The 24736-nt window shown below is 44.4% G+C and overlaps 1 protein-coding gene across 1 annotated transcript in view; it reads left to right on the forward strand.

Moving 5' to 3' along the window:
• The window catches only part of PPARA (peroxisome proliferator activated receptor alpha), a 90461-nt gene that overhangs the window by 49488 nt on the left and 16237 nt on the right, over positions 1-24736 (forward strand). The window contains exons 2-5 of the mRNA XM_004380013.2: positions 7070-7316; positions 13753-13913; positions 16126-16264; positions 17290-17492. Coding sequence (XP_004380070.1) covers positions 7109-7316; positions 13753-13913; positions 16126-16264; positions 17290-17492 — 711 coding nt within the window. The 5' untranslated portion in view covers positions 7070-7108. The remainder of the gene's footprint in view (positions 1-7069; positions 7317-13752; positions 13914-16125; positions 16265-17289; positions 17493-24736) is intronic.

Consider the following 24736-nt stretch of genomic DNA (forward strand, 5'->3'; position numbering starts at 1 on the left):
TCACTGGGCTCACTGTGAGAAATAGGATTGAACACCTGCTACGCAGTAGGGATTGTGTGAGAAATGTGAACACAAACACTAGCAAGATCCCTTCCCACCCTCCAGGATGAGGGCAGTGATGGTTCAGTAGAATTCTCGCCTTCCACGCTGGAAACCCGGGTTCTATACCCGGCCCAGGCACCTCGTGCGCAGTCACCACCGGCCTGTCAGTGGAGGCTTGCGTGTTGCTGGGATGCTGAACAGGTTTCAGCTGAGCTTCCAGACTGTGACAGACTAGGAAGAAAGGCCTGGTGACCTACTTCTGAAAATCAGCCAGTGAGAAGCTTACGGATCAAAGCAGCCTGGTCTGCAACTGATAATGAGAATAGCACAGGACCAGGCAGCATTTCCTTCCGTTGTACGTGGGGTCTCCGTGAGTCAGGGCCTGACTCCATGGCAGCTGATAACAACCCTCAAGAAGCTTACAGTCTAGTGGGAAAGACAGATGTGTATAATTAGGGCCATCATAGGATTAGGCCTAAGGTGCTGTGGGAACCCGGAGGAGAATGTTGATCACATTTGGCTTCACAAAGTAAGCACTTATGTTTTTGTTATGTGCCATCAAGTCGGTTCCAACTCATAGTGGCCCTGCATACAACAGAACAGAACAGTGCCGGGTCCCACATCGTCCTCACAATCGTTGCTACGTTTGACCCCATTGCTACAGCCACTGTGCCAGTCCATCTCGTTGAGGGTCTTCCTCTCTTTCACTGACCCTCTACCTTACCAAGCATGACGTCCTTCTCCAGGGACTGGTCCCTCCTGATAACATGTCAAAGGATGTGAGACTTGCCGTCTTCACTTCTAAGGAGCATTCTGGTTGTACTTCTTCCAAGACAGATTTGTTGTTCTTCTGATGGTGTTCTTTGCCAACACCTTAATTCAAAGGCATCAATTCTTCTTCGGTCTTCCTTATTCATTGTCCAGCTTTCACACGCATATGAGTTGATTGAAAATACCTGTAAACATGGCATCGCATGGGCATCTGACCTCCTCCTGTAACTTCACAAGGGGGAAGGAGAATCAAGATCAACAGCCCAAGGCTGATTCCTATGAGGCGGAGGTCAGACATGCTTCCTCTCTGCCATCTTCACCAGTCCTGACACCACCCTTCCCTTCCATGGCACACTCTACTTCTCTGCTGGATTCAATAATTCTTTGCAATGGCCACAAAGAACTCACAGACCATACTCACAGTGATGGGGCTTATTAGGGAAGTAACAGGTTACACTTTAGATTCAGGAACACTCAGGATGCAGTTCTTTGATCAGGACAGCCTCTTCTTAGCCATGCTGGCAGGCAGGAGTCTCTCTGGCCCTCGACCCCTCGACCTGGCCTCTGCCCTGCTCTGGCAAATGTTACAAAGCTCTTTTAGCTCCGCTGTTAAGTACCCAGAGGCACCCCATTCTGCCAGTAAGCCTCAGCCTGAAGGCGCTCAGCTCTAGCTCTGTGGGTCAGCAAACCTAGCTCCACCCAATGACCAGAGACACCCTTGTCCTCTAGCTCTTGCCCAAAGACACTCAGCTGTCTTGCCCCGGGGGCCGGGAAGCCCACTGCCCCACTGTCAGTCTCCTGCCTCAACTGCCACCGTTTCTTTGCTGCCGTGTCTCTCTGTCTTTGGTGTTACAGCTGCCTGTCTCTCAGTCTCCTGGCTCCAGGAGGTTCTCAGTGCAGAGATCCTGGGTCCAAAGGATGCGCCGCACTCCTGGCTCTTCTTTCTTGGTGGTGATGAGAGCCTCCTTTCCCGCCTCTGGGATGGTTCATTTTAAGCCTAGCGGGATGGCAAAACTGACACCTTATTTGCATGATCCCACCCCCACAAGGGTGCTATGTACCTTATTTACATTATTAGCAAGCTATCCTATCCCCTTGGTTGGTCATAGCACCTCATTTGCATAGTCCCACCCAGTCATTTAGTGACAGTTACAAAGACTATGGCTAGAAGGGCCACACTGAGTAATTCACTGCACCACAATACCATAGCTTGGGTCAGGCGCACCTTAGTCCTCAAGGTGACGTCTTTTGCTTTTTAACACTTTAAAGAGTTCTTTTGCAGCAGACTTGCTCAGTGCAATACATCATTTGATTTCTTGACTGCTCCTTCCAAGGGCATTGATTGTGGACCCAAGTAAAATGAAATCCATGACAACTTCAATCTTTTCTCCATTTATCATGAGGTTGCTTATTGGTCCAGTTGTGAGGATTTTTGTTTTCTTTATGTTGAGGTGTAATCCATACTGAAGACTGTGGTCTTTGATCTTCATCAGTAAGTGCTTCAAGTCCTCTTCACTTTCAGCAAGCAAGGTCGTGTCATCCGCATAATGCAGGTTGTTAGTGAGTCTTATTATGCCATTAATAACTCATTTTTGCCCAGTCTTCCAAACAATCATGCGTCAAAGAGTTGGTGATACAGAAAATGAAAATGCCTTAGTTTTAAAGGTGCCAACTGTGTTAAAATTCTTCCAATGTTTTACCTGTCCTGTGTTTAGATAACCTCAACTAGCAATGGAATTCTGTCACCGTTTCTCTTTTTAAATATTCTATAGTTGTGGGCAGTGTGCTTCACGGTTCTCAAAGGAGTATTTTGATGGGTAAATGTTCCATTACTAGGACCTAAAAATAGAACTTCAGTCTAGTTTTCTTTTGTGCTTGTGATGGACAAATGCAGGTATAGCGTTTACACTGGATGGCAAAGGAAAAATGGATCGAGGTCTCAGGTAACGTAAGGAATGAGAGGATTATGCAGAAAAGCAAACCATTGCCAGAAGCAGCATGGACATGTTCCCTTTCGTCACCTCTCCATAGCTCTTCCCCTCGCCTCTGAATGGAGGGGACCCTCTATCTGTGCTTGGAAGCCAAGACTGATGGAGGGCTATTGGCATCCTCTAATTGGAGCTATTTGTTGTGCTTCCTTGACCAGATTGGAAGCTGCTGAGATACGTGCTCATTTGTGATGCCTCCTTCTCTCTCTCAAAGCATTTGGAGTGTGTTGTTGTTGTTAAGGAGCCCCAGTGGTGCAGTGATTAAGCACTCGGCTGCTAACCGAAAGGTCGGTAAAGATTACAGCCCTGGAAGCCCTGTGGGACAGTTCTGCTCTGTCCTATAGAGTCGCTGTGTGTTGGAATCGACTCAACAGCAATGGGTTTGGTTGTTGTTGTTGTTGTGAGCTGCCATCAAGTGGGCCCCAACTCCTGGTGACCCCCAACTCCTGGTGACCCCATGCACAAGGGGATAAAACACTGCCTGGTCCCCGGCCATCCCATGATCGGTTGTGGATTAGACTGTTACGATCCATAGGGTTTTCATTGGCTCATTTTTCGGAAGTAGATCACGAGGTCGTTCTTCCTAGTCTATCTTAGTGGGGAAGCTCTGCTGAAATCTGTTCAGCATCATAGCAACATACAAGCCTCCACTGACCGACGGGTGGTGGCTGTGCATGAGGTGTACTGGCTGGGAATCGAAGCTGCGCCTCCTGCCTGGAAGGGGAGAATTCTCCCACTGAACCACTGGGGCCTCATATGTGGAGCCTAGCACTCAGCGAAGAACCAGCTGCCCAGTGTGCTCTTCTCAGAGAATGGGGCATGGCAGTATGATGTGGGCATGGGACGAAGAGGTGGGGCTTTCCCCTGACATGTCTGCTCCTTGAGCAAGCGAGCAGTTGCCCGGAGGCTGTAGCGTACTGGGATGGCAGGCGTACAGGTCACTGGGTGTGCCCACGTGGCCTCAGCTGTCTCTCGCTGGGGGACGTGTTCAAAGCAAACCACTTATTATCTGCTGTCATTTGAAACAAGAAAGGGCCAATCTGTTCATGGATTTGTGTGAAAGCCAGTCTCTCTGGCCAGAAGACAGGCCAGGATTGCCTCACTTGATGAGGGATTTCATCTTGTTTACTCATCGCTAACACTAAGACTGACATTTCTTCAAATAAATCTCAAGTATTCTTTCAAAGCAACAGAGAAGTACAATGATTGTTACTGTTACTAGGGACTGTCAAGTCGGTTCCAACTCATAGTGACCCTGTGTACAACACAACGAAACACTGCCCAGTCCTGCGCCATCTTCACGGTCATTGTTATGCTTGACCTATTGTTGCAGCCACTGTGTCAATCCATCTCGTTGAGGATCTTCCTCTTTTTCACTGACCCTCTACTTTACCAAGCATGATGTCCTTCTCCAAGGACTGATCCCTCCTGATAACATGTCCAAAGTATGTGAGACGAAGTCTTGCCATCCTTGCTTCTAAAGAGTGTTCTGGCCGCGCTTCTTCCAAGACAGATTTGTTTGTTCTTTTGGCAGTCCGTGGTATACCAACACCATAATTCAAAGGCATCAATCCTTCTTCGGTCTTCCTTATTCATTGTCTAGCTTTCACATACATTATTAGGCGATCGAAAACACCATGGCTTGGGTCAGGCGCACCTTAGTCATCTAGGTGACATTTTTGCCTTTTAACACTTTAAAGAGGTCTTTTGCAGCAGATGTGCCCAATGCAATACATAATTTGATTTCTTCACTGCTGCTTCCACGGGTGTTGACTGTGGATCCAAGTAAAATGAAATCCTTGACAACGTCAATCTTTTCTCTGTTTATCATGATGTTACTTATTGGTCCAGTTGTGAGGATTTTTGTTTTCTTTATGTTGAGGTGCAATCCATACTGAAGGCTGTGGTCTTTGGTCTTTATCAGTAAATGCTTCAAGTCCTCTTCAATTTCAGCAAGCAAGTCATCTGCATAATGCAGGTAGTTAATGAGTCTTCCTCCAATCCTGATCCCACGTTCTTCTTCATATAGTGCAGCTTCTCCGTAGGACTGAAAAATATTCTGACTCCCTGCATGCAATGGCAAAGAAACTCACATTGGTCTGTTAGTCAAAGACTAGGTCCTCCTACTCTGATGCTCCAGATGGGAAAAGAATATTTGCAGGAACCGAAGGTGCATTTCCCATTGTTGCGCTGAGGCTATGTTGGGTAAAGGGGGAGACGACAGCCTCACGGATAACACAGCCTCTGCCCAGAGGTTGGTTTCTTGTTGGGCTGGACTTGATAGTGAGTTGATGATAGCAGTTTTTGACCCTTGTGTTTATGGTGAGAACTATTTTAAGTAATTCTCACCCCAAATTGCACCCCTAACAATTTAACAGAACCTTCCTTCAGATATAATGCAGAATAAAATACAATAGAAAAAAGTCATGGATTCACAGCTTGGTTCGTGCTAAAAGGTTACAGAGAAAGAAAGTCCTGAGTCCTGATGAAATGTTCCAAAACCAAACCCTTTGCTAGAGAGTCGATTCCAACTCATAGTGACCCCATGTGTGCAGAGTGGAACCGCTCCATGGGGTTTCCAAGGCCGTGACCTTTCAGAAGCAGATCCCTGGGCCTGTCTTCCAAGATGCCTCTGGGTGGGTTCGAACTGTCAACCTTTGGCTAGGCATTGCACGCTTAACGCTTTGCGCCACCCAGGGACTCCAGGACATCTCTGTCTCTGCGCTGATAGCTGCCGTCAGCCCTAAGCAAGCCTGAAATTGGAAAATTGCTTTCCGCAAACACACGTGGTGGAGGAGGATTTGCTCGGGAGGTGTTCTGTCTTCTGTGGTGAGAGCCGCACTGTGGTGCCTGGTGGCGGGCACACGCCTTCTTCACTTTCCTCCTTGATGTGAGCTGTGGGCATCGCCGTGACCACTTTTCAGATGGGAAAACAGTTCCGGGAGTTAAATGGTACCGGTCGGCCTCGAGGGGCAGTTGGTGGCTTAGTCGGGCGGAGGGAGAGGGAGCGAGGGGCCCTGAGACGGCAGAGGTGGGGAAGGGCTGTCGAGGCAGGTGAGCCTGGACGCAGGCCCAGAAGTGAAATAATGCGGGATGTGAGGAGGAGGATGGCCCAGGCTGTTGGACCCCCACAGGGACAGAGGGATCAGGTTGGGGCCACCATGTGCGGAGGACACTGGGTTTAGTCAGGACGTCACAGGAAGTCCTGTGAAGTGTTTGAGCAAGAGTGTGACGCGGACGAACGTGGAAGAACAGCTATTTTGTCCTGCTGCCGTGCGGAGGGCGTGCTTTGGCTTGCTAGTTGAAACCATCCAGCATGGCCTGGGACTTGCCACTGTAGATTTTTTAAAACTCAGCCAAGGATTTGTTAATCCATTACCAAACCCATTGCCGTGGAGTCAACTCTGACTCACAGCGACACTCTAGGACAGAGCAGAACTGCTGCCTCGTAGGGTTTCCGAGGCTGTAATCTTTACGGATGCAGACTGCCACGTCTTTCTCCCTCGGAGCAGCTGGTGGGTTCCAACCACCAACGTTTTGGTTAGCAGCAGAGCACTTTAACCACTGTGCCCAAGACCTAAAGTCTTTGTTACCATACAGTGATTTTTCAGAAATAACTACGTGGTGTGACCCCCACGGGTACAAGGAGATCATCTAAGAGTCGGTATCACCCCCAATGCGCGCCCCTCGGCCTAAGCCCCATCCCTGCGCCCCTTAGCCTGAGCCCCAGTGACCTCGTGGTTGTTCTGGAATGGGCTGGTGTGCTTCCACCCCAGGCCTTTTGTGTTGTTCATTTTTCCTGCACATTCTCCCCTGGGACACCTGCCCAGCTCCCTCCCTCACCCTGAACCTCACCCGCTCTCACCTGCATTCTCTCATTATCATAGACGCTCCACACAAGTCCTGGGTATCTGAGCACCGTCTGTCTCCCCACTGGAAAGGGTGCCCAGGAGAGCGGAGGCTTGCTTTTGTCCCCTGCTGGACCCCACCCCTGGAATAGTGCCCAGCGCACAGCGTGTGCTCAAACACGAATGGACGACGATGATGAGTCCTAGCTCCATCAGCTTCGCTCCTTAAATGTTGGGTGGTTTCAAGATTTTTGTTTTCTTAGAGTGCTTGGCTAAAGCCAGGCAGAGAAAAGATGGTCAACGGCGTCACTCGTGAGATCGTGAACTCAGGCGAGTCTTCAGTGGCAAACGATGTTTTCACTGGAAGAAGTCATGTTCTCGTTTGTCATTGTGACCAGTTACTTCTCTTTCCACCCACAGATTGGCGTTCAGTGGTGTGAGCAGCGCTGTCTAATCAAGATGGTGGACATGGAAAGCCCTATTTGTCCCCTGTCCCCACTCGAGGCTGACAACCTGGAGAGCCCACTCTCTGAAGAATTCCTACAGGAAATGGGAAATATTCCAGAGATCTCCCAGTCCATTGGTGAAGACAGCTCCGGAAGCTTTAGTTTCACAGATTATCAGTATTTAGGAAGCGGTCCAGGGTCAGATGGATCTGTTATCACAGGTGAGTGACTTGCTTCCTAGAAAGTCTTGTTCAGAAATGCTTTTTCTTCAGAGAAAATTGTTCCCTTCAGCAGGAAAAGAAATCACATCTTTCTGCAAGGAAGTCTTCAAGCACGATCAAGCATTATATCACATGCCGCTGGGACTTGGGAACATTTAAGGTGTATTTCACTTTGCATAGTATGCCAGCTTTCAAAGGCTATACACAAATCAGATAATGCTTGAATGTCAGTTAAGGCAGTCAGCTGTGTTTAAAAAATGCTGTGAGTATGTATTTCTCTAAAATGGAGACTCCTATTGTGATAGGAGTCTCTTTTTTAATTGGGAAGTTTATATTAACCATCTGCCTACTTCCTGTATTACCTTAAGAACTACATCAGGTATCAGGCAAGGCAAAAACCAGTTACTGTCCAGATGACTTCAAATCCTGGTGACCCCATGTGTGTCAGAGTAGAACTGTGCACATAGGGTTTTCAGTGACTGGTTTTTTGGAAGTAGATCCAGAGCCAGACCTTTCTTCTGAGCTGCCTCTGGGTGGACTCGAACCTCTAACCTTTCAGTTAGCAGCCAAGTGTGTTCACTGTTTGCACTGCCCAAGGACTCCATCAGGCAAAGCAGATACAAAGAAATCAAACATGGGGTCTACTCAGGCAACCTATGGTGTCGTTGGGAAAGAGGAAATCATGGAACAGCTCATCTCTGTAGGCAGCATTTAAGCCAACCCAGGATAGTGTGGTAGAATCTGCAGCCTCATCTGAAGAAAGTTCCATCTGGAGTAGACCTAACTACACAGGGCTTCTTGGTGGAAGTGGGTCTTGGGTTAGGACTGAAGGACTTGGGTTTGGGTAAGCCAGGAGGAGTATCTGGTAGGTGGTGAACAAGGTGTGTGTATGGTTTTCGACTCTGAGGATGGAAGATAGGGGCTGTTGGGGAATCGAGAGAGAAGGTTCTCCCTATACTGTCTGGTGGAAGGGTTCCTGCTCTTTCACCTGCAGGCTTCCCTCGTGCTGGGTTCTTGGCCAGGAACATGTTTCTCCCCAGCTCTCTTGCTTATTCCTACTCCAGGAAGATCGTTTTGATGACTGTGTGCTGACTTCAGTGACGATGGGGAGAGGGAGCCCGTAAACTTTGCCGGAGGCATGCTCACTGATGAACCCTTTATGGAGAGAGCATGGAAAATGTACCTGCTCTAAAACCCCACCAGCGCGTGGGAACCATCCTAGAGGACTCCAGCCACATAAGAGGAGGCAGGCATGAGGATGTGCATGGCAGCATTGTTGGTAGTGGTGAGGGACAGAAAGCAAGCTGAGTGTTCATCAGAGGGAAATGGACAAATGGTGGTGTTCATACAGTGGAATTGTTGTTGTTAGCTGCCATCAGGTGCGCAATGCAACAAAATGCTGCCCACCACTGAACCATCCCCGTGATGGGTTGCAGATCAGACCGTTGTCATCCATATAGGGTTTTCACGGGCTGATTTTCAGAAGTAGATCATCAGACCTTTCTTGCTCATCCGTCTTCATCTGGAAGCTCCGCTGAAACCTGCTCAGCATGATAGTGGCACACAAGCCTCCACCGACAGACAGGTGGTGCCTGCACGTGAGGTGGCCAGGAATCAAACCTTTGTCTCCCACGTGGAAGGCGAGAATTCTACCATGAAACCAGTACTGCCCCCATGAATTAGTTCTTCATGTATTTACATGAATCCATCTGAAAATCAATGTTGAATGAAAATAAACAAGCTTAAGAAGGACAGATTCAGTAGGATTCAACTTATGTGAAATCATAAACACCAGTGTGATGTATTGTTAGTGAAGCTGGACACACACATGTTGTACAAGTGTCTGCCAGCTTTAAGATTCCAGTTATCTCCCGAGAAGGTGCAGGATGCAAGATCAGTATACAAAAATCAATTGTATTTCTGTATATACCAGTGAACACTCAGCTACTGAAATAAAAAATACTATTTACAGTAGCATCAAAAATATGAAATATTTAATGATAAACATGACAAAAATATGGAAGACCTATACACAGAAAACTACCAAAGATTGGTGAGAGAAATTAAAGCTATTAGAGGTCATTTATTTGAAGAGTTTTTTTATTTTTTAATCTAGGCATTTAGTGTCATAAATTTCCAACTATGTACTCCTATAGCATATGCCACAAATTTTTAATTCATTTTCCTTCAGTTCAAAATACTTTCTAATTTCCCTTTTGATTTATTCTTGAACCCACGGGTTATTTGTTGTGGTGGTTGTTAGGTGCCGTCGAGTCGGTTCCGACTCCTAGCAACCCTGTGTACGACAGAACGAAACACTGTCCGGTCCTGCTCCATCCTCACGATCATTGTTAATGCTTGAGCCCACTGTTGCAGCCACTGTGTCAGTCCATCTCATTGAGGGTCTTCGTCTTCTTCACTGACCCTCCACTTTACCAAGCGTGATGTCTTTCTCCAGGGACTGATTCCCCCTGATAACATGTCCAAAGTACGTGAGACGTAGTCTTGCCATCCTTGCTTCTAAGGAGCATTCTGGCTGCACTTCTTCCAAGACAGATTTGTTCGTTCTTTTAGCCGTCCACGGGATATTCAATATTCTTCCCTAACACCATAATTCGAATTCTTCAGTCATCTTATTCGTTGTCCAGCTTTCGCGTGCATATGAGGCAGTTGAAAACGCCATGGCTTGGGTCAGGCGCACCTTAGTCTTCAAGGTGACATCTTTGCTTTTTAACACTATGAGGAGGTCTTTTGCAGCAGACTAGCCCAAAGCAATGTGTCATTTGATTTCTTGACTGCTGCTTCCATGGACGTTGATTGTGGATCCAAGTAAAATGAAACGTCTCTGGTTATTTAAACATGTGTTATTGACTTCCCGAATATTTGAGGGTTTTCCAGATATGTTTGTTATTGATGTCTAATTTAATTTCGTTATGGTCAGAGAAACGACTTTGTATGACTTAAGCCCTTTAAAATGTATCGAGCCTTGTTTTATGGTGCAGAATATGATCTATCTTGGTCAGTGTTCCTTACGCACTTGGAAAGAATGTACTGCTGTTGTTGGGTAGAGATTCTCATATATAAATGTCAATTAGATCAAGTTGATTGATACTGTTTTTCAAATATTCCATATTTTTACTAATATTCTGCCTACTTCTATCAATTATTGGGAGACAGGTGTTGAAATCTCCAATTATAATTTCAGACTTGTCTGTTTATCCTTTCCATTCTATCAGCTTTTGCTTCATGTATTTTGAAGCTCTGTTATTAGGTACATATACGTTTAGGATGGTTATATCCTCTTGATGAGTTGACCCCTTTATCATTATGAAATAATCTTCTTTATCTTGGTAAAATTCTTTGTTCTAGACACTACTTCATGTGATAATGTAGCCACTGCAGCTTTCTTTTGACTAGTATTAACATGGTATCTCTTTTTCCATTCTTTTGCTTTTACCCTGACTGTATTTTCATATTATAGTTTGATTTACATCTGTTGTCTTGCAGTTTGTCCTCTATTTGGCCCATCTGGATGTTGTTGTTGTTGTTAGGTGCCGTTGAGTTGGTTCTGATTCATAGAGACCCTGTGTACAACAGAACGAAACACTGCCTGGTCCTACATCATTCTCACAGTCGTCGTTCTCCTTGAGCCCATTGTTGCAGCCACTGTGTCAGTCCATCTCGTTGAGGGTATTCTTCTTTTTCCCTGACCCTCTGCTTTACCAAGCAAGATGTCCTTCTCCAGGGACTGATCCCTCTTGATAACATGTCCAAAGTATGTGAGACATAGTCTCGCCATCCTTGCTTCTAAGAAGCATTGTTCCGCTGCTATTCATAAGGTTTTCACTGGCTGAGTCTTTTCAGAAGTAGACCGCCGGGTCCTTCTGCCTAGTCTGTCTTAGTCTGGAAGCTCAGCTGAAATCTGTCCTCCATGGCTGACCCTGCTGGTATTCGAATACTCGTGGCATAGCTTCCAGCATCACAGCAACACGCAAGCCCCCACAGTACAACAAAATGACAGACCTGGATATTGTTCCCTATTTCCTATTTTTCTGCCTTCTCTTGGATTAAAGTTTTGAAAATCGGTTTTATCCCCTTTGTTTGCCTTATCTATAACTTGTGTTACTTTACTGGTTGCTTTAGGGTTTATAGCATACATCCTTAACTTATATCACTACTTCAGGTGATACTGAAATGATACCACTCCATGTCTAGTATAAGAACCTTATGACAGTATGCATCCATTCTTCCCCCCTTGGCTTTTGTGGTATTGTTGTCCTATGATTTTACTTCTACAGTATGTTACAAACCTCACAATATATTGCGTTTGTGTTTGGTTTAAGCAATTATCTTTCAAAGAGATTTAACTAATAAAATAATTTCTATATTTACCCACGTAATTACCTTTACTTGTAATTGTTATGCCTTTATGTAAGTCCAGATTTCCATCTGTTACCATTTGCCTTCTGCCGAAAAGATTCCCTGTGACATTTCCTGTAACACGGCTCTGCTGGTTACTAATTCTTTCAGCGCTTCTATGTCTGAAAAGGTCTTCCTTTTTGAAAGATAGCTTGGAGGGGTATATAATTCTAGGTTGACAGATTTTTTTTTTTCTGTCAGTACTTCAAAATGTTAGGCCACTGCCTTCTGGTTTGAATTGTTTCCAACAGGAAATTTGCTGCCATTCTTACTTTTGTTCCTCTGCATGTTATGTGTCCTTTGTATTTGGCTGCTGTTAAAATTTTTCTTTATCATTGGTTTTAAGCAATTTTACTATAATGTGCCTTTGTGTTGTTTTCTTCATGTTTCTTGTGCTTGAGGTTCATTGAGTTTCTGGGATCAGTGAGTTTGTTGTTCTCATCAAATCTGGAAAATGTTACACCATTATTTCCTCAAATGATTTCTCTGTTTCTCCTTCTCTCTACTCCTTTAGGAACTCCAATTATACATGCATTAGGCCACTGGAATTTGTCCTATAGGTACTTAAAGCTATGTTCTTTCTTCCCCCTAGTCTTTTTTTCTCTGTATTTCATTTTGGATAGTTTCTATTGCTGTCTTCAAGTTTACTAGTCTTTTCTTAGGCAGTGTCTAATCTGCTCCTCATCTCATCCAGTGTATTTTTTTAATCAGATATTGTTATTTCCTCTCTGGAAGCATGATTTGGTCTCCCCCTCCCCCCCAGTGCCCATTTCTACCTTAACATGTTCAGTCTCCTTCTGGTGTCTTGAACATTTGGAATATGGTCATGATAACTTTTTTTAAATGCTCTTGTCTACTAATTCTGTTATCTGTGTCATATCTAGGTCAGTTTCAGTTCACTGATTTTTTTTCTTTATTAGGTTCATACACCCTCTCCTTACTTATTGACATGGTGTGGTTCCGAAGACCAGGTCATTTTAAGCGAAATCTATGTTATGTGAAAATGGAGGGTGACCACATCAGATCACAAAATGGAAGATGACTACATCATTCGTCATTACATAACTGCTAAATTACATCATTACGTAACTGTCAAACTGCTGAGATTCATGGCCCAGCCAAGCTGACACATAACCTTAACCATCACAGCCAGCATTACTCTCACCTCGCACCTCAGTGTTCATTACTGCCAGACATACACTGTTAATGAGCAAAATAGTCGGATAGTAGATCTTTTACTACTGTAAATGCAAAATATTAGATAACGAGATAGTGAGGAGAAGGTGTATTTCCCTGCTTTTTTGGGTGTCTTGTAAGTTTTTATTGGATGCCAGACATTGTAAACTTTGTTAGGTGATGGATATTTTTGTATTCCTATAAATCTTCTTAGGCTTTGTTATACAAGTTCTTTCTATATCCTGTATACAAGTCCTTTATCAGATAGTGTTTTGCAACCCTTTTTTCCCAGTCTGTGTCTTGACTTTTCATTCTTCACGGTGTCTTTTGCAGAACAGAAGTTTTTAATTTTAATAAAGTTCAACCTACCATTTTTTTTGTAGTTATTGTTGTTGATGAATTGTGTTTTTGGTGTTGCGCACATGGGTTGTTAGACTTTATTCTGGTGCCATTAGCTGAGTTAACAACTGCAGAAGAGCTGGAACGAAGGAAGGAAGCAAACATGGGTTCTGTGTAGGATGTGTCAAGGAGAGGATTAAGGGAGCCTTGCAGGTGGAGGCATTTGTGAGACAGCTGGATATACTGATCCAGAGCCCCGGAGGCAGCTCAGCAGGAACAAGAGCACATGAGCTTTGGGGTTGCCAGCACAGCAGTAGTCAGAGGAGCACAGGAGGATGTGGTTGACCCAGAAGGGGACAGACCCAGGATGGGAGCTCTGCAGACTAACTCATGGTGCCTTATCAATAAACACCTCATACGTGAAATCCTTTTCCCTTAAGCCTGACTTAGACACAAGACGGTGATGTCTTGAAGACTCTTGAATCTCTCCTCTTTTCCCCAGATACCCTCTCCCCAGCTTCAAGCCCTTCGTCAGTTAACTGTCCTGTGGTTCCTGGCAGCACTGATGAACCATCCAGCAAAGCACTGAACATTGAGTGTAGGATCTGTGGGGACAAGGCTTCCGGCTACCACTACGGGGTGCATGCTTGTGAAGGCTGCAAGGTACAGTGCACCCCGGAGGAGGAGGGGGTGGCGGCACCAGTGTCTAATTGGGGTTGCCTTTATTATATATGCAAATATCTATCTTTGCTAAAAATATCTGCAAAAAGTCATCGATAGGGAACCAACCTGATGAACAGATTCATGTCTCTCTAGAGTCTATGACGGGTGGCTGTGTTGTGCTTTGTGAATAACTTAGGGAAGTATAAAAGCATTAAGGATAGTCCCTTCATTTGAATACAAGGTCGGAGAGCTTCTGCCCACTTTCTCTGAGGGTCTTCAGGGTCAGGTGGGGCAGAATCAGGAACTGGCAGTCAGAAGTGGAGTCCTTCTCAGGATCCCACAGTACATGGCCAGGCGAGGACAGAACCCACAGCCAACTCCTCACGCTGATCCTGATGCCTCAGCCATTCCTTCCTGCACGTCTGGGGCCACTCCCTCTGAGCCAGTGCATGTGTGTGTATGTCCTCCTCCCGCTAGCTCATGAGAAGAGCCACCAGAACCCATACCAGACCTCTGAATCTATGACCAGGGCCCTGAGTACACAAGGTCCAGTCTCTCGTCCAGTCTTTTGCCAGCTGGACCATCAGCCTCTCTGTGGCTTTCCAGCACAGTGATGAGAAGAATCACACACTGTTGCATCCCGGATGTCTTCTGAATGATATGTTTTTAGTTTTCAGTTTCCTTTATAGCTTAGGTGCTTCATGTGCATGATACATGGGAGAGGTGGTCAGCTGAATGGTTGAAATCAGAAATCACCTTCCATTGCTCATGTTAGGTGTTGAAGAGTTCATTAACTTTTGGGAAATGCCACAGCCTTGAAGGGCACGCCACACATTCTGTCCCAAACCAAAGCCTGGTCTCCAAGTCCTGGCTGGCAGGTAGAACAGGCCACATTAGCGAGAGCATTCTGTACCCTCAGGCTTAATGTTCTCTCTTCTTGCTCTTCCTCTTCTAATCCCTTACATTCTGGGCCATCCTACCATACAAACTCAGCTAAATAAGGATGCCAGGTAAGGCTATCAACCTTCCTCTTGCATTCCCAGGAAACTTCTGTCTCCTTATGTGGGTCAGCCAAACCTACCAAGTCAGGAATATGAAAGAATGGTTTAAAAGCAAAGAGGAAAAAAATACCAAAGCAAACCATTACTGGATGTTTTGATCAAAGATTCTATAGAAGAATCCTGATCAAAAGGGGGAAAATGTGGAACCGAATATCAAGATCTCATGGAATCCAGACTTTCTGGAGCCATTGAGGCTGGATGAACCCGTGAAACTATTGTCCTGAGATAATCTTTAAACATTAAACCAAAATCTCCTCTGAAGTGTTCTTTAAACCGAACAATAGTTTATCTTAATTAGTAAAGAGTATCTGTCACGAGCATTGTGCTCTTTTCAAGAACTATCTATATGGGATCCGTTTGACAACAGCATCTCAAAAGGTCTGATAGGAAACTTAGGGGGCAGTGAGTTCATATTAATGGGGGAGGAACAGTTTGGAAAAGGAGGGTAACCATTAATCAATGTCAATGAATTGTACATATAAAAATTGTTGAATTGGTATATTTCTGCTGCGTATATTTTCAACAACAAAAAATAAATAAAATAAATTATTTTTTAAAAAAGGAAAAAATACCAAAGCAAGTATAAACTCCTTCACGAGTTTTCTAACCATTTGCTTTAAAGTAAATCTAAAAAGCTACTCATAAAGTGAGCTTTTTCTTCAGGAACGTGATTTAATACCCTTTGCCTCGTTTTGGATTTTGTGGGTTTAATAATAAAGCTGTTTCTAACTGGGTAAAGTTTAAGACTGTCTTATAAAGCAAGAAAATTATTGACAAAAAGCTGGTTTCCTGTTCCTATAATTTTTGTTTTTCAGAGAATTAATATTCTTTTCCAAAATTTTCCAGAAAGTTTTAGTCCCATATATGGATACATCACATAAGAGGAAAAAGTTACATTTGTATAATCTTAGTAGGGCTAAGTAACTCTTTGGAAGACTGTGATTGTGTCTGCCCAAGTCAGATAAGGACATTTTGAAATTACTGGGAACTAAGCCACATATTATTTTTTTATTTTAAATGTGAAGAACTATTTCTCTACATGTAATTCATTTAAGGAGAGACAATCAATGAACAACCAGAAACATGCGTAAGGCAATGTCAGCCTTATCAGTGGTCCATAGTCTTTACCAAACTGTATATTAATCTCACAGGGTTTTTTTCGTCGAACCATTCGGCTAAAGCTGGTTTATGACAAATGTGATCGCAGCTGCAAGATTCAGAAAAAGAATCGAAATAAGTGCCAATATTGTCGCTTCCACAAGTGCCTCTCGGTGGGGATGTCACATAACGGTAGGTAAGGCCAGCACCACACCTCCCCAGTTTGTCCCTCGGCTAGCCCTCACTGTTCCCGGGGAAGGGACTGCATTGCAGATGAATATGCTCCCACATTGAATACCCCGATCATTTTGTAATCATAATCACCTAAGAAGATGAGAGTCTCAAATGGCTGAGAGTCAGCAGGACAGTTGGAGTTATCATTAGAACCTCAAATGGTAAGACTTTGATTAAAATTCTGAAACCAATTGGAAATCACAGGGATTTAATGTCCATATCATACACAGGAAGTGTGTGTCATTTTAAACATTTTACCATATTGTAAGTTTCGTTATATTCAACCATGCTCTCATTTTAGAACGGGTTATGCATGAGTTCTAGGGTGGCACTATTTGTTAAGCGCTTGACTACTAGCCGAAAGGTCAGCGGTTCAAACCCACCCAGAGATGCCTCGAAAGACAGGCCTGGCGATCTGCTTCCAAAATGTCACAGCCTTGAAAACCCTATGGAGCAGTTCTACTCTGCACACATGGGGCCGCCATGAGTCGGAATCGACTCTGTGGCAACTGACAACAACAATTAGTATGTGGAACAAAATGTAAAATAACTAGTTCATTAGAGTTGCACCTTTACCTTCTGGAACAAGAAAAAGAAGTATTTTATACACTCATTCTAAGAGTCATTTTCATCCTCTTAACCTACAGAATCGATTATGTACCTAAAAGTTGATAGCCCCCTTAAACTTAACATGCTAATGAAGTGAGTAGTGGTGTTACTTTTTTTTTAAACCTTTGTAAAAAAAAAAAAAAAAAATTGTCTAGGATTTGTGGAGTTGGAGTTTTCTTTTTCTGTCTCCAGAAGGGAAAGTTGAATCGTACTGAGGAATGGGGTTTCCCTTTCCTGTAGCTTTTCATTCCTGGTGTAAGTCATGGTTGGAGCTTGTCGTTTGACCATTAGCCATTGTCTGTGTCCCTTCCACCGCTGTGTTGTTCATTTCTGTTTGTTCCCCATTATTTCATCTCCCCCTCCTCACCCCTCAGCAATTCGTTTTGGACGAATGCCAAGGTCCGAAAAAGCAAAATTGAAAGCAGAAATTCTTACATGTGACCATGATATAGAAGATTCTGAAACTGCAGATCTCAAATCTCTTGCCAAGAGAATTTACGAGGCCTACTTGAAGAACTTTAACATGAACAAGGTCAAGGCCAGAGTCATCCTTGCAGGGAAAGCCAGCAACAATCCAGTAGGTGTTTTTGCTACTGTTTTATTGTAGCCAATGAAGTGTTCCGTTAGCACGTGACAGTTACAGTCTAGAGAATGCTTGAGGACGCTGTATGAAATGTTGGGAAAACAATACGTAGGCCAAAGGCAAACCAGAGACAACGGAAGTGGAAAGATTTCCTTCCCAGACACTAAAATGCCGCTTAACAGCAACTCCTTTCTTCTCGGTGTGGTCTGCTTCAGAGCAACCAACTTATTTTCACGACTGTGTCATTAACCCACTCCCCAAAAATCTACTTAATAGCTTACCGTGTACTAGGGTCATTTCTTAAATGCATTTTTTTTTTAAATCACTATTTTAAGGCCAAAAAATGAAGCTGTTCACTGCCCCCTCCAAATGTGTTCTTGGGTCTTTTCCTCTAAAGCTAATCTCTCTTCCCCGACATCCCTGCCCCCTGCCATCTGCTTTTTTCTGTGACATCACAGGGCTTAGAAAGGGCCATGACGATTGTCTTTTTTGGACATTTCTGGACCTTTTCAGTAGGAACTAAGATTGCCCCTCGAGGACCCTCCTACACTTCACCCGCCGGCCTAACATCCTGCCACCCCCACCCCCACGGTTAAATAAGTCTTCCCTCCAAAATGCAACTAACCTCAGAGCTACCTTCAAAGAGAGGGACAGCCTGAGGTTGGTGAATAAAGATATTTTGCCTTTTTGCCTGTAAACAAACAGCCCTTATTGAGAATTACAAGCCAGAATTTCTGGTCACAGGAAAATAAAGTATTTCACAAGCTACTTAACTTTCACAAACAGACCAAACCTCTTTCTACTGAGTCTTTAATTCTTCAGTATATTCTCCAGTTAAATCCACCGAGACATATTAGAAGGGTTCGAACAAACGGTATTAAACTGGTAAAGCCACACCCCTGCTAGGTGACACGTGGTGGGCGGCCCCAGAGGCACGTACAGATTAGACCCTTTCTCCATCACAAGGGTGACAGCAAAGGCAACCTCTTACCTCTGAATAGCTATCCTAAAAAGGATTGGCATAAGCCAAAACTGGGGTAGCCAAGACTTTGTTTGAGACGTTCTATTTCTCCCTTGGATTTTAAGAATTCAGAGGAAACTGAGACATCGTCTTTAACAAAACAGTCCTGTTCAATGTGAATTTGGTTTTCACAGAGCGCCCCAGCATCCCTCACTGAGAGGAGCCCCGTGGCCTCAGGCAGAGCCAGTTACCCTCAGAGAGGAGGGTGATGACATTTCCATCTTGAGGAAATAAACAATGGTGTAGTGGTTAGGCTTGGGGTTAACTGTCTAAGAAAAACAGAAGCTGTTGTACTGCTGGGAGTTAGGTGCCTACCCCTGCCCCCAGGCCTTCAAACCAGGGCACCCAACACCAGGCTCACAGGCAGTGCCCCCTGTTGGGGTGGAGGCTCATTGCATGAGAGTATACTGTGAGCCCCAGGCCAGCCTCATTCTTCCAGCGCTGGGGTCGTTGTCCACACACAAGGACACAGGAGGCCTGTCCCCTCTTGTCTCTCTGTCCGCCTGCTGGCTGCTCACCGCTCCCAGTGCAGGCCCACAGTCTCATCTTCCCTAGCTGTGTGGCTTAGTCTAGAACAGACGCAGCAGGCAGGACATCCCCCACCAGCCTACATCATCATTTCTGTGAGCATCTTGGTTTTGGGATCACAGTGGACATCAGGGGACCATTTTCTGTATCTCACAGACAATTTAGAAAGCAGCTCAGTATCCTCGGGGATACCTGTTGAGTAGACCAGCCCTTGGCTCTGGCATATTGGACTTGACCTGTGTGAAATGATCCCATTATTAACAATCAGAGCCTTGTGGTTAAGAGTTCGGCCGCTAACCAAAAGGTCAGTAGTTTGAATCCACCAGCCACTCCTTGCAAACCCTATGGGGCAGTTCTTTTTTTTTTTTTTTTAATTCCACAGTTGTTTCATGAAAGTTCCAACCTGGGACAACACAGTAATTATTGGGGAAATGGAGTCTGCTTTTCTCAAATATCCAAATCTGTGCACGTGGGGAAGCTTTGTCAAGAGGGTGTGTTTGGGGCCGACAGAGCTTTAGGAAGCACACCAGCCTCTGCATGTGGCCACTGCACGTCAGCCACCGCCCAGGGCGGCCTGGAGGCGGGAGGAGCAATGACCAAGGTGTTCAGACTGGCAGATACAGAAGTGGTCACACAACTGTGGTAGAGGTGGCCTTGTGCACCGGGGAAGGAGCACAGCGGGGCAGCCATGCTGCCATCCAGGCCTGGGCCCTCTGCCCAGGCCTCCAGAGGAGCATCCTCCCTGCAGGGACAGCTGGGGCAAGGCCACGCTCCAACTCCTGAAGCTTGGACCACAGCTGGGCCCGGAAATGTCTGCAATCTTGGTGAGGAAAGAGAGATGCTGGACAGGTTTTAGCTTCAATGTAGTCCTCTGGTTTTAGAAGTGGAAACCTGGGTTTATCTGTGCAGGAGACACTCCTTCATTTGTGAAAACCCCCTCTGTGGCCTTTCGATCAGCTAAAGCAAAGCCCCTTACCTGGGTCAGGAGCTGGGTCACCCAGGAGTGAGGGCATTACTGGGGCTGGGAGGACGGAGAGAGGGGCCGGGAGGAGGAGGGGAAGACGGGAGGGCGGCAAGTGTCTCCTTCCATCTGGCTACCGGGACTGAGTGTGAGCCTGTGCTTCCAGAACTGAGGGCCAGACAGTGCCCAGGGCCCTGAGCGGGCAGCTCGTGCTCTTCTGGGGGAGCTTGTTTCCCAGCTGATTTGAGGGTAAAAGGGACAGAAGCAGAGCTGAGGGGAGGATGGAGAACAGTTGCTCCTTCTGAATGTGGATTCCAAAACAGGCGCTTTTTCAGCAGTGTCTTAAAAAGAGAATGTGGTGGCCTGTCAGGAGAGTCTCATGCAAAGACTCTTGAAGCAATGTGAAGACGAGGCTGTGAGGAGGGTTAATGAGGTCCGCGCCTTTCTCGTGACGTCTGTATCGCCGCCACCGAGGGCTCGGGCCCCCAGCACATTCTGTCTCACACATACACTCTCACACACGCACACCCTCACACACTCACATACCCTCACACACTGCCTCACACACTTACATACACACACACACTTTCACACATGCTCACACTCACGCTCACATACACTCACACTGTCTCACGCTCTCACAGTCACACACATACACACCCTCATATACTTTCAACCCTCTCACACTCATACACACCCTCTCTCATACACACACTGACACACCTTTCACACACTCATAACACTCTCCACTTACACATACTCACACACTCACACACCCTTTCACACTCTCACACACTCATAACACACAATTACACATACATACACACACTCACCCTGTCTCACACACTCATACACCCTCTGATACACCTTCTCACACAGCCTGTCTCACATTCACTCACCCTCATGCACACACACACATTCTCACACACACCCTCTCTCACACACACATCCTCACACTCACGTATGCTCTTACACACTCATACACTCCTGCACACACATGCACACGCAGTCTCTCACCGTCACGCAGGCTTAGCTGCTTTTGCTTTTCAAAGCTAGCTACACCTCTGAAACACCGGTGGGGGTGTTTGGTTAAAGACAAAAAAACAACTCTCTGGCACTGAATATTTAGAGGATAGAAATTCAAAGTATACGGTGAGAATAATGTAGTATTTTAAATTTTTTGGTTTGAGATTTAGTTTATTACGAAATCTTTGCTTTTCTCCATAATGCTGTAATGAAAACCTTGTGTCTAAGTTTTTGTCCTTATTGTTTTTAACTTTTTAAAAATTTATTTTATTTTTTGTTGTTGTTGAGAATAGACACAGCAGAACACACACCAATTCAACAGTTTTTACATGTACAATTCAGTGACATTGACTACATTCTTCAAGTTGTGCAACCATTCTCACACTCTTTTTCTGAATTGTTCCCTCTCCATTAACGTGAACTCACTGTCCCCAAAGTTTTCCATCTAACCTTTCGAATTGTTATTGTCAGTTTGATCCCGTATAAACAGTTCTTAAAAGAGCATAATGCTTAAGGCAGACATTCTTTACTAGTCAAGCTAAACTGTTGTTTGGCTTAAATATCAGGGGATATTTTGGGTTTGTTACTTTATAATCTAGCAAACATATCAGAATTTACCACTCAAGTGAATAAAGTACTAACTTGGGAGCATCACAGCTTTATTTCAAAGACGCTCCTGTTGCTCAAAATTGTTGGGAATTATCTTTAGAGTTTTTGAATATTTTCAGTTGTGGAAATCTTTGTTGTTGTTAGGTGCCGTCAAGGCAGTTCCGACCCACAGCGAACCTGTGTAACACAGAAGGAAACACTGCCCGGTCCTGCGCCATCCTCACAATTGTTGTTATGCTTGAGCCCACTGTTGCAGCCACTGTGTCAGTCCATCTCGTTGAGGATCTTCCTCTTTTTCACTGACCCTCTACTTTACCAAGCATGATGTCCTTCTGCAGGGACTGATCCCTCCTGATAACATGTCCAGAGTATGTGAGACGAAGTCTCGCCATCCTTGCTTCTAAGGAACATTCTGGTTGTACTTCTTCCAAGGCAGATTTGTTTGTTCTTTTGACAGTCCATGATATATTCAGTATTGTTCGCCAACACCACAATTCAAAGGCATCAATACTTCTTCGGTCTTCCTTATTCATTGCCCAGCTTTCGCATGCATATGATGCGATGGAAAACACCATGGCTTGCGTCAGGCACACCTCAGTCTTCAAGGTGATATCTTTGCTTTTCAACACTTTAAAGAGGTCTTTTGCAGCAGATTTGCCCAATGCAATGCATCTTTTGATTTCTTGACTGCTGGGTATTGATTGTGGATCCAAGTAAAATGAAATCGTTGATAATTTCTTTACCCTCTGCTAGTATCATTGAATTTTAGACAAAACCATGAATCACTTGCAGCCAACCTGATATGTAATTTGGGATTAAATAGAGTAAAGCTTCTGGTTTTAAAAAATACATATATATAAGTCAGGGAGACTAATTTTTTATGTTTGTCTGAGAACAGGTTCTAAAACCAGTTTTGAAAGAGGAATTCTGACGTTATTCTCAACATTTTAAGATCTTTGCAATAAAGGTGGCTTCCCTGATGCCATCTTGGAACAGCTCTGCTTTTTTAGACAGATATTGCTGTCTTGGGATTTTGCCTGCTACTTGTCTTCAGATTGAAAATCATACTTAATATTTTATACTGTTTCTAGAAATGTGTAGTCCATGTAACTAAAAGCTTATTAAATAATTTCATCCAAAGTAAACCTACCAATAATCCAGGGTTAAATTTTTCCTGAAAGAAGACAGCTGCCCAACCTTTCATAGGGAGTACTGTTGAAATGTGTTTTGGAGATGAATTCTTTAAGTAATATTAAAGCACGCAGAACATGGTCAGGTGTGAGCAAGGGCAGCCATACATCAGGTGGGGGACTTTCTGGTGTTGGCGTGAGGAAATTTCAGGGTGAACGAAGCCCTGCCCTCATGCTGTTTAAAATCTTTCCCATGTGCTTTATTTATTTCAGAGGAACTCCTATGATGTCAGGTATATTGATATTCAAACAAGAGTATAAAAGGCACATTCCTAAGTGAAACATAAGCTGTGTGAGTTTTATAAAATAATCTTATCAAGAATACTAATCAATAACCTTTGGCAAATTTTCTAATGTGTTTTACAATAAAATTTCTGTTTGTTGTTGTTAGGTGCCAGGGAGTTGATTTCAACTCAAAGCGACCCCATGAAGGAGCCCTAGTGGCACAATGATTAAGTGCTCAGCTGCTAACCGAAAGGTTGGTGTGTTGAACCCACCCAGCAGCTCCATGGGAGAAAGACCTGGCAATCTGCTCCTGTAAAGATTACAGCCTATAAAATCCTATGAGTCGGGATCAACTATAAAATCGTATGGGACCCATAAAATTAACAGTAACACCCGAGAGGAACGAGCGCCTTAGAACAATCAGTTATACGAGATCAAAAGAACAGCTGTCCAAAAGCAGATGAGAAGGCAGGAAGGGGTAGAAAAATGGGAGGAAAGGAACCAGGGAACCCAGGGCGGAAATGGGGAAGAGTGCTGACACATTGTGGGGAATGCAGCCAGTGTTCTGGAACGTTTTATGTATGAACTATTGAGTGGAAAACTAATTTGCTCTGTAAACTTTGCATAATAAAAAATTAAAAATTTAAAAAAAAAAAAGAACCCTATGGGACAGTTCTATTCTGTTATATGGGGTCACTATGAAATTTCTATTTAGCTTTAATAAACATCAGTGTTCTTAATGCTAAGCACTTGTTTTAAATTCAAATGGTTTTCAGTAAGCTTATTAAATAAGGCTTTCTTTTAAAAAATCCAGAGTGATAATTTTATAAAAATGAGATGCAGTATTTGTTAGCATTTACATTCCCCTGACGAGAGTATATTTCACACAATACAAGTCCCAGGCCAGCTTCATGGGTGGCCAATCTGTGCAGTCACCCAGGGCCCCGTGCTTAGGTGGGCCTTCCACTTGATTTAATGTTCTGCTGTTGCCATCTTGAAATTCTTAATAATTTTTGACCAAGGGGTCGTGCATTTTCTTTTTGCCCTGGGAGTCTGCAAATTCTGTAGCCAGTGCTGACTAGTCCTCTGAGATGCCCTACTGAAAGAAAGAAGTGTTCTTTAAACAAGCCATTTGGAACCGCGGCTTCCTCTGTCCCCATTCTTGAAGATTCACGAAGCACATACCACGTCAGAGACTCTAGGAATGTCTGATATAAACAACATCTGAAGAACTTGGCCGAACTCAGTCTTTCTCTCATTTCTTTTTTTTTGGACCACTGCACTCTTTGGCTTAACATCTTTATTTCTGCTGAGTATACTCAGACAAAGCCAGTGATGTGAATACAGTTAATGTGGGCTAGTAGTATGTTTTCTAGAATTGAGGGAATACTGCCATCTATCCTTCACGTATTTCTCTAGTCCATCCTATAAATGTTCATTCTTTCAGTCTCAGCTTCAACTTGCTATGAAGCAATATATTTAAAATCAGGTTGGCAGAATAACGAAATCACACTCTCCTGTCACCTAGATCCTTGGGCCCTCATACCCAGAATGCTGTGTGGAGCAGCATTACTGAGAATTGCACCTCTACGAATCCTAACTTTTGAGCTGAGTCAATTAAATTCCTGAAATTTAAAATAATCTTCCTTTTTCCTATTTAACAAAATTATGGTAAGGT

The sequence above is a fragment of the Trichechus manatus genome, unplaced genomic scaffold, assembly GCF_000243295.1.
Source record: "Trichechus manatus latirostris isolate Lorelei unplaced genomic scaffold, TriManLat1.0 scaffold00069, whole genome shotgun sequence".
Taxonomy (NCBI): domain Eukaryota; kingdom Metazoa; phylum Chordata; class Mammalia; order Sirenia; family Trichechidae; genus Trichechus; species Trichechus manatus.